Below are 10881 nucleotides of genomic sequence, written 5' to 3'. Positions count from 1 at the left end.
GGCGTGGCCACCGGCGCCAGCAGCGGGGTGACGGTGCGCGTGCCGGGCACGGCCACGGGGGGCCCGGCAGCCGTCACCGCCGTGGGTGGCGCCGGCGGGGGCAGCGAAACGGGCTTGGCCTCCGCCGCCACCACCACGGGCGTCACCGCTGTGACGGGTATCTCGAGGCTGTACTGGCTTGTCATGCCCTGCTTGAGCTTCTTCCAGCCCAGGTGATATATCTCCAGCATGTTCAGCAGCAGGGACACGGAGGCCACCACCAGCATGAAGATGATGAAGATGGTCTTCTCAGTGGGCCGCGAGATGAAGCAGTCCACGGTGTGCGGGCAGGGCGGGCGGCTGCAGTGGTAGACGGGCTTCAGCTCGAAGCCGTACAAGAAGTACTGGCCCACAATAAAGCCCACCTCAAACAGCGTCTTGAAAACAATGTTGAAGACRTAGGTACGGAGCAGGGCGCCCCCCATGCGGATTCTGCCACGTTCATCACGGATCGGGAGCTTCTCCTTCCCCCTTTTGACCAGAGGTTCCTTCATGTTGTTGCCTCCACCGCCACTACTGCTGCCAGATGCTGCTGCTGGGGAGTTGCCGTCCTTGATGCTTCCCTTCTTTTTCTGCTCCTCTTCCTTCTCCTTCCTCTTCTCCTCCATGCGTACAATGTGCAGCACGTGTCCCAAGTAGATGAGGGTTGGAGTGGAGACGAAAATGATCTGCAGCACCCAGAAGCGGATGTGGGAAATGGGGAAGGCTTTGTCATAGCAAACGTTCTCGCAACCCGGTTGCTGAGTGTTGCAGGTAAAGTCTGACTGCTCGTCCCCCCAGACCTCCTCGGCGGCGGCCCCCAGCACCAGGATCCTGAAGATGAAGAGCACGGTCAGCCAGACCTTGCCGATGACCGTGGAGTGCTCCTGCGCGTTCTCCAGCAGCCGCCCCAGGAAGCTCCAGTCACCCATCGTGCCAGGTTTCTAACCTGCAACAAGGACGTTACAGCAGCGTTGAAAAGCCCTGCAGTCACTCAGCGCTGCGTTACAACAGATCGCCCCGGAACGAATCCCGGGACGGCTGAGGTTGGAAGGGACCTCTAGGGATCACCCAGTCCAACCCCCCTGCTCCAGCAGGGACACCCAGAGCACGGGGCACAGGGTGGCAGCCAGGCGGGTTGGGAAGACCTCCAGAGAAGGAGACTCCACAGCCTCCCTGGGCAGCCTGTGCCAGGGCTCTGGCACTTCTAAGGCAAAGTATTGCCTGTGTATGTTAAGAATGACATAATCCTACATGCAACCACGGGTTCTGGTGAGCTCGGAATCGTGATCTTCTAGTGCCTTACACCCACCCCATGCAGCTGTTAAGTGCCAGCACGACATGGCAGGCAAGAGAAATTCAGACCCAGAACCTCTACAAGATTTGATATTATTATTAAATTGAAACAATGTGATTTCCTTGTTTCTTCCATCTAAGACGCCTCTAACTGTTCTCATCTATTTTTAGAAAATTACAGATGGAACTCAGTTCAATTAATCAGAACAGTCCTACTATTAATGTGACTGCACTATTGAGTGTGATGAAAGCTTGGCTCAATCCACTCTTTTATTGCCATCAAGAGTAGTGCTCCAGTCCTCTGCTGTGTTTCATATTGTACAATCACATTAAAAAAAAAAAAAAAAAAAAGCACATTACTGATAATCTGTGTATTTTACAGCAAATTATTTGCATGACATGAAAAATTGGAAATGAAGCAGAAATTTTGACAGGAATGGCAGAAATGTTTCTCTGAGGTTTTCCCCACTATCCTGCCAGTTGGTGCTATTGATTCGCAAGTGCTGAAAATCAACAACATAATTTAAAAAAAAAACCCCAAACTCAAGGACACCTAAGCAAGAAAAATACATCCCTATGGTCTCACTTCCATGAAACAACTGGTACACATTTTCAGTGCATGGTTTCCTATGCCAATTTAAGGCAATGTCAAGAGTGCTGACTTTGAAAGAATGGGAATATAAAATTTTCTTCAAATCAAAACCTTATCATCTGTCTTGACTGAGGAAGCAAGCTATAGCCCATGGTTATCATTTCTGTTATCACATCTTTGCAAGTTGCTAATTGAAACAAATGCAGTAAGAACTTCACACTCTCCTAATAAATTCCAGCACTTCATGCCACTTCTGTGCTTTCTGTGTCAACCTCACCTGAAAACAAAATACAAAATTTTACTTTCCGCTGCCTTCAATACTTTCAGGAACACTCAGGTCATTGTTACAATTCAGATATAATGATTTGCATGCAAAGAAAAGTCACCATCAAAGAATCCTGAAATATTTCTATTAATATAACTGAACTACACTTCACTCTTTTACATTACACTTACTTAAACTCTTTGCCTAAGTACCTGCATGTGCTACAATTGCCAAGCAGAAAAGKGTTACGTGTAAAGATGAATGTGTTCCTCATTATATGTAGCAAATTACCAGGGAAAAAATCCAATATTTGGGGTATTTTACTTATTATGACTTCCAATAGTGGAGTCACTGCTGCACAACATGAAGCAATCACAAAGTCTGTATAAAAATCTCTGTTGTACACTGGACAAAATCTCTGTCAACAAGCTCTTAGACATCCACAAATAACTTCATTTCAGGAACTTCTTGAAATTCTGGTAAGCATCTGGCAATTGAAAAAAATTTGGGAGTACTTCTAGTAAAGTTATATTCTAGTTCCATTAAAACAATTTCTCTTGAGCCTTAAGAAGTGAAAAATATCTAATTTATTCCCTCAAAATAAAGGTCTGACTTTGATGTTTGGGAGGCATTTAGTTCTGAGCACTTTTTTCAGGCTTCTAGTTACATTATTTCAGTTAATTTTCAAATAACATGATTTTACTATGATGAAATGAGGCACCTGTAACAGCACAAAGTATCATATTTTCAGAAAAAAAGCAACTAAAACTTCATACTTTTGGAATGCTAATAATCCCTGAACTTTATTATACTTCTTATCCATACAAAACTACTTCACCTAATACTACTCCCCTCGACTTCTAACAATTTTCCTCCTTTACAGCCTAAAAAACACATTTTCTTTAAAATTATGCAACTGCTTTTCCAGCACTGCACAATCAATTGTATATAATGGTATTAACAACACAATTTTGTGCAGTAGTTTCCTGATTGTAAAACAAATTATGCCTTTTTTGAAAAGTATTTATCATTTTAAAGCAGTGTTTTTCTCCCCTTTTAAAATACTAACCCAAGACCAGGTGAATTTAAATAAAATACCTTATTTATATAATCCTAATTCGATGTTAATTTTCTTGGGCATATGAGATTTTTGCACAAAGAAGTAATTTTAATCTTGAGAAATATTAATTTATCAAACCATAATGCATTGATTTTTTTAAACTAAAAATCAATTGAATATATGTTCAATTTAATTCCTTCTTAATGTTATTTGGGAAAGTTTTTATTTTAGTAAATATTGTTATGGAGGAACAGCAAAATGAATCAATGCAGAAGGGTGACTGCAATGAAAGTAGGATTTCTTTTGTGCTCTTCTGAAGAATTTCATTATTATAGTGGCTAATAGAGGATCAAAAATAATAATAAGTGAAAAGCAATAATGTCACATAATTTACTCTCAAATAKGCTCCGTTCACTTAAACTACCTACTGACCTTTCTCCTGTTGACTACTGACCAACTGAGATAACTGCCCTTTCTGAGATAATTCAGGATGGTAAAGGTGACATGATGATACATTTTTTAAAGAAAGAACTTTAACAACTTAACAATCTATTTTAAGGTTTATGTTAATTAAAACATCTATTTCTGTATTCCAGGATCAGAAAATCCCCACAGTGCACAAAGTGCTTAAGCAGAGGATACTTCAGAGCATGTCAAGTGAGCAGAGGTGAATACTGCTCATCCTAGTGCCAGTTACCGCAGCGTCGCCTCCGCTACAGCTGGGCATCACCTATAGACTCACACAAGAAGGACGTAATTTCCAAAGGCAACACCAAGGCACAAGTCTCCTCCGGCTCAGGAGCTCCCAGAAATCCAGGTTCCAAACCTCCCATCAGCTCCAAAGCTCTCTCCAAGGAGCAATTCTTAAACTCATCCAAAAAATCATCAATCATTTTAAAGGGATGCTTTGATAATAGATATTATCAGATGCAGATAATGSTTATATCAACCCAAGGGCTCACACCCTTTGAGTCGTCACCATTAAGTCCGGTGGATGCTAAGGGTGCTGAAAAGCTAAAAATAAAACCACACAACTAAACACTTAAATGCAAATTCAGACATGTAACTTCAAACAGCCATCAATCAGTATGTGAGCTGAGAGCAAATCCAAGCTGCCTTTTGTAGCATTGCATTAAATTTAACTGTACAGAGCTCCTTCCAGTGCTGCAGGTCTTGCTTGCAAATCAACAGCTAGGAAACAGTTTAATCTTACACACAGTTTGCAAAGGGCAATATTCATTCTTCCTGTGGTTGGAAAAAACCCCCATCTTTATCCGCATTTCATGCAATGCATGGGAAAATACCTGTTAGGGAATGAGAGAGAATGTTTCAGAATGGGATCTAATTCAACAGTATAAAAAGCAAGGATTTCCTGGATCTTGGGATGATGCTCTAAACACTGGGAGCCATGTATTGTTTGTGCCTCTTCAAAACTTTGCGACAAATACTGAAACAGAGGCAGTTCATACAAATGACAACGAATTCTATTCACAAATCAATGTTGCATATTTWTTGCTAATACTTATAGAAATATCCTTTGTTGATGAGGGATGTGTGTGTGGAAAAGAGAGAAGGAGAATGAGCAAGAGGGAGGCTATAACTTGTAAAGCTGTGATATCTYATCACTTTACAGGAGAAAAATAATTATAAGCTGGCACCTTCACAAACTTGACAGGTACTATTTCTACTTGTATTTCTCACAATGTGTCTCACAGAAAAGGTACTTCACTATGTGTCAGGTGTGGGAAATATAATCATTTATCTGCAATTTTATTCATACATATTCACACATATTCATTTTATTCATGAATATGTGTGTACATGCAAAAATACATATGCACACACAGTCATATACACGTAAGTAATTACACAAACATTATCTAACTAGGCTAACTGGGGTACTTACAATTTTATTATACTGGTATATATAAAAAATATCCTTTGGCAACTATTTGGGAATTTAACCAATGTCTCTGTCATACAATAACTGCAACTCAGAACATGTTTTCTTTCATTTCTTCTTGTTCTTTGTAATATCTCCTATATTCTTTGTAATATCTCCTATGGGATTTAGATTTTTATCTTTAAAATTATCTAGAATTTACTAGTAGGAGAGAAAATTCTAAGAAAGAAAACACCTTTCAGTATTTCCCTTTTTTAAAAGTTAATGAATGAGAATTTCAGTTTCTAACAGTTTTTTAACTCTGCATGAAATTCCTTATTTAAATCCACTAAAAGTGCACAAAATTTGCAGTGTGACCATGTCATTCCAAGCAAAGTGAGACACATAGGGATAGAACTAGCTATTATAACTTCCAGTAAACTTTAAAGGTAGTTGGCCATGTACTAAAATATATATATATAAAATATATAAAATATATAAAAATAAACAAAGAGTGGTTGAGGCTTAATTCACTTTATAAACTTGGTTAAATGATGGCTTGAAAACTATCCTCCTTCACGGCCAGCTGCATCTACTGTCATTTTCGTTGCATTTTAAACACTCGTTAAGAAAGGACAATGTAACTTATTTTGTTATTACCTTAAATACTTCACTTCTGTGGAGCCTCTTCCTTAAGTGCCGGGCACAACCCCTCTGAACCCAGTGGAAGTTTGGCCAGAGCAGGGAAGTGCAAGGAGCTGAGCCCAGGAGGAGAGGCAGGTCCCAGCTGATAAACCCCTCTGTGCCCTGACACGACAAACCCAAACTGCCACTGACAGCAGAGAAACAGACCCAAAAGCAACCCCTTCCCGCTCCAAAAACATTCAGACGCTGCGTGAGAGCCCTGCTTGGGATTAAACTCACCGCTGTGGTGCAGCGCGACGCGCRGCGGCAGCCCCACAGCCCCAGAGCAGCAACGTGGCAGCTCTGCGAGGGGTCCCCGGCACCCGGCACCCCCGGCACGGAGCGACCCGCCCGGGGGCTGCACCCGCAGGCCCCTGCCCAGCGCAGAGCCGCGGGCGCCCAGCCGGCCGGCGCGGCAAGGAGGCACCTGCGGCTGCTTGCAGCAGCTGCGAGGGCACCCGCACCCGCCTCGAAGGGCATCTCCGCCTCATGGAAAACATTCGCTTCTCTACAGGTTCATTCTAATGTATTCCAGCGAAAAAATTCCTTTAAAGTTGTCTTAAAAATCTTGGGTCTGGCTTCTCGGTCCAACTGCTTTTTCCACACCTATACGAGGCTCCCACGGACCTCACACCCCACTCGGAATACCTAATCACACCGCAGGTTTATGGGATTCCCTCAGCGAGGCCGGGAGAGACCCGAATGGCTTTTGGCATGACGGGTACAGGGGAAGAACAAAACCTAACAGCAATGGCAAACTTTTGCCCAAGTCAGAAGTATCTGGAAAATTCCAAAGAATATACATCCATTTCAGACACTCGGCATCCCTTCTGCGCAAACAGGCGGGACRTTTTCAGTAGCCTCCAGACCAAAGATTTGGCCAAGGGGAGGCAGAGGCCTGGAGGCCGCAGGGCCTGAGGRAGGACACGGTTGTTCCCTGTGCGGCGCCCACAGGAGCGAGTTCCAAAGGAAAACGCATGGGAGAAGGGCCTGTGGCAACACAGCGTGCCCAAGGCCCTCGTGGGCACATTCATCTGTTCCATCCACCTGTGCCTGGCACCACTTTGGCCAACGRAAGACAAAAACTGCCACGTCTGCTTTATTTATGATTTTAAATTCACGGCGGACAAGTTTCAAGCTGACCCCCTGGCACCCCCCGTGCTCGTGGGCGCGAGGCGCGGGCCGGGCCGCGGCTGCCCGCGCCTCCCGCGCCGCCGCCGGGCCCTACCTGCTGCCAGCCGCGCCAGAGCCCTCGCGCAGGCGGCCGCCCGTCGCCTGGAGGCCGCCTGTGGCGCGGGGCCGCCCGCAGCCTCCCCTATAGCCCCGGGCCCTCCCTCTGCCCTCCTCCCCTCGCCCGCCTCCCGCCGCGCCGGCTCTGCCAGCGCGGGGCTCCGCGCGGAGCGGCCGGGGCGCCGCGGCCGCCTCCCGCTCCCGCTGCCGCTCGGCGGGCGCCGCGGAGAACGGGGGGGCGAGGGCGGACCCCGCTCAGCGCCACCCGCACGCGGCGGTTTTAAGGGAAAACGGTGCAAAATGGGGAGTCCCGGCGCGCGGCAGCGCCGCCCCCTGGCGCCCCCGCGCGGCGGCCGTTGGAGCCGTTGGCGCCTTGGACGCCGTTGGAGCCGTTGGTGTCAACGGGGAATTGTGTCCATGTGTAGAAACACTCGGCAGGAGGGTGTGAAGAGGATGAGTTCAGGCTCTTCTCAGTGGTGCCCAGTGACAGGGTGAGAAGCAACGGGCACAAATTGAAATACAGGAGGCTCCGTCTGAACATAAACACTTTTTTGGTGTGAGGTGGTCAAATACTGGGGCAGGTTGCCCAGAGAGGTTGTGGCACCTCCATCTGTGGTGACACAAAAGTTGCCTGGGCTCTAGGTGTCCCYGCTTGACCAGGCGGGGTTGGACTAGATGATCTCTGAAGGTCCCTTCCATCCTCAACCCGTCTGTGATTCCGTTGCTTAGGAAGACTTTTTCAGCCAAGCAAGCAGTGAGGTTCCACAAACGCCTTTYGGTGTTGCCGGGGAGGGATGTTAGTGCAGAATTCAATACATCTTGAAATGGGATTCCTGATGCAATGCCTGACTTCCTTGGGTTCACTCATCTGCTAAGAATTTGCTTTCCAAGAATTCTGCATTCTCAYCAGGAAAGGTTTGGAGTGTCATAAACTCTATGAGACCTCTGTAGAAAATGAGATGGCTAAATGAGATGCAAAGTCACTGGGGGAAAACTGGAAGGAAGAGCTATAAAAACAAGGACACATTATGCATTAGCAAAAACCCAAGTAAAACAGCGTGCTGAGGTGGTATGAGGGGCTCTTTGAAAGTCACATACTAGAGAAAGAGGATCTTAACTGGATTTAGAGGAGGACTAGACAAAATACGACATGTCCGCCTAAGAAATTCATTCATAAGCAAGGTGTACTCAAATTTGCAGAATAATAAAGGTTCAGAGGTGTCTTTTCATATGGATACTCTGATAGACAGCTTCCCATGAAAGGGCCATCCTGCCAGCTTCCTAACCGGCACTTGTCTTTAAAGGTGCACAGCAACCCCAGTGGCCACTTTGGTCCAAATCCTTACGTCCTTGATATGTTTAAATATTTCCCTCTATTTTTGTTATCACCAGACAATAAAATAAAACTTACATTCACTTTTTTTTTCACATTAAAATGCACGCTTATCTAATTTCCAGCCTTACTTTAATTATCCATTCTAATTTCACTTTTCTTCTTGAACCTAGTGTTCCACGTAGGTGAAAAGCTCTGTTCTGTGTGTAGACAAATCCTCAGAGGGGAACTATGTGTCTTGGGTAGACAGAGTGGGGTTAAAGGAGTGGGTGAAGAGAACAGTCAGGCAGTATTTTTAAGTTCAGAAGACATAGACTTGTCCTGCAAAGTACAAGGGAAAAGATCAAAAAGAAATATCAATCTTTATGAAAAGATCCCCTAAGCTAAGGGGATATATCTTGATCTGAGCCTGAACCTGAGCTACTCTGCTACAAGAAAATGGAATTTTTTAATGATTAGTCTAATGGTAAACAGTGTTTCCTCCCATGCTATTTCCAATGTAAGCACCTGTTTTGAATAGGATCCTTGCTGCTGTATCTGTGCACCCTTGAATAATTTAATGGTGAGACCTGTAAACTCTGGTACAGGTCACTACTAATGGACAACTCAGTTGAAGGGTACAGCAGAGCTGAGAGCAGTTGCAAACACATGTACAGCACAGGGAAAGAGCTGAGAGGACTTTCCCTTCAACATGTTGTGGCACTCTGTGTGTCAATGAAAAGAATTGCCCTTGAAATGCCACTCTGCCACAGAAGATGGCACTAAAGAGATATAAATGTTAAAAGAAAACTGCTGTKCTGTCAGCTGCTGCAGTTTGAATAAGTAGCAGGAAAGTCTGTTCTCCTCCAGTTGTTTTCTGCATGTAGTAAATCCAAAGCTTTTGGTGTTTAGAACCGTTAAACTAATAAATAAAAATACTGGAGTAGTGGTTTAATTTCAAATCAAATAGAAGCTGTTATTATTATGCCACTTAGTGGTTAGTGTTCTCTGTGTTAGACACTACTGACAAACACCTCAGAGAACACAGAATATTAGCAAAAATAACTGGTAGCAGGAAGGGTTACTACTATTTGTGCATTGTTATTGTTGAAGGCACAGGAAAACGTGATGGCTTCTCCCAGGTAAACAGAAAATCTGAGGTAGAGCTGAGAACAGCACGTGTCATCCTAGGCTGCAGTTTTACCTACCTGAGGAAGTACCCTCTCAGAAATCCATTGGAAACTGTGGGAAGTCCCTTAATAGGTTGACAAAACTGGTCTGCTCTGGGTTATGCAGCTGTGAGATGCACTCAGACACCTTCCTGGGAGCAAAAGCTGCTTGTGAGATGTAGCAGCAAAATTATGACTGTACAAACCAGGCATCTGTTACGAGGAGGAACTGGAAAAGGGAAACATGAGACATGCAGAGTCCTGAGAGGAAAGACCTTTTTACCATGTGCTGCCATGGCTTGAAGCTTTTTTTCCACACAACTGCCAMAAACATGAGGAACTAAAAGACAAGTATTGGTATTTGAAGAACACTAATGCCTGACACAAACCTGGGAAAAAATAGCTGAAAATAAAACTTAAGAGTTCAAATAGTTTTGTGTTCAGTTAATGGGTTAAATCAACTCATACAAGTGTTAAGAGGGTGCCAGGCCAAGGAGATGGCAAGTAGCGTAGAAGCAGGGCGAATTGAGGAGAGGAATTGATGGGAAAGAGGCAAAGGTGAGGACACTGTCCCCTTTCTGCAGCAGCCACTTATGAAAATGCAGCCAGAGGCTGTGATTGGAAATCACAAGGTGTGGAGCAGCCAGGACAGTTGAAGATGACGCCGTTGTCTCCACCTCTTGCCACCTCCCTGCAGCCCTTCTTGCCTAACGCCATGGCCTACTGCCCCACAGCCACGTCAGCAGGGAAGTGCGTGGGGCCTCCCTGCAAGCCAGATCAAGGAACTGATCCAGCTATAAAATAGTCCAGCAAATCCAAATGTTTGTTCTGCCACCAGCTAAAACAGCCACCTAATCCAGTGCTCTGCACAGCTGGCACGGCAAAGATCCTGGAGCGGAGGCAGTGCCTTCAGTGGGGTGGGAGAAAGATGCAGAYGGGGTAGGAATGAGCAGGATAGGATGAGACCAGGGTCAACACCTTAAACTAGTATTACCAGTGAAGACTTTGTAATCCAAACCACAAGGAAAGGCTTCCACACAAGGAACTTGCCTGCCTGTTGCCCTTTTGTGTTCAGGGCAGGAACAAATACAGTCTGTTTTAGCAAGAATACACCTTGCTGACATGCACYGTAAGTTTGTGAAGGCCTCAAATATTGCCTGCCTTCCAAAGAAAGGAACAGCAATAGATCTCCTCCTTTGAAACAAAACAAAAAAAAAAAAAATAAGCAGAGCTTATGTGTGGGAAAACTTGTATAAAAAGATCTAGACTACTCCACATTGTGAATCTGCCTTTGAATTGGAGGAGTCTGCAGGGCGAAGACTAGATTGCAGTCGTCTCTAGCAATGTCTGTGTGCATCAAACTGAGCTGAGGG

The 10881-nt window shown here is 45.0% G+C and overlaps 1 protein-coding gene across 1 annotated transcript in view; it reads right to left on the bottom strand.

Moving 5' to 3' along the window:
- Positions 1-950, bottom strand: part of GJA3 (gap junction protein alpha 3) — a 1562-nt gene extending 612 nt beyond the window's left edge. The window contains exon 1 of the mRNA XM_026035018.1: positions 1-950. Coding sequence (XP_025890803.1) covers positions 1-950 — 950 coding nt within the window.
- Positions 951-10881: the final 9931 nt, after the last annotated feature.

This window comes from Nothoprocta perdicaria, unplaced genomic scaffold (genome assembly GCF_003342845.1).
Source record: "Nothoprocta perdicaria isolate Ctin4 unplaced genomic scaffold, notPer1 scaffold_155, whole genome shotgun sequence".
Classification (NCBI taxonomy): Eukaryota; Metazoa; Chordata; class Aves; order Tinamiformes; family Tinamidae; genus Nothoprocta; species Nothoprocta perdicaria.
Note: the sequence above shows the minus strand (reverse complement) of the source record. Positions and strands in the feature narration are given on the sequence as shown.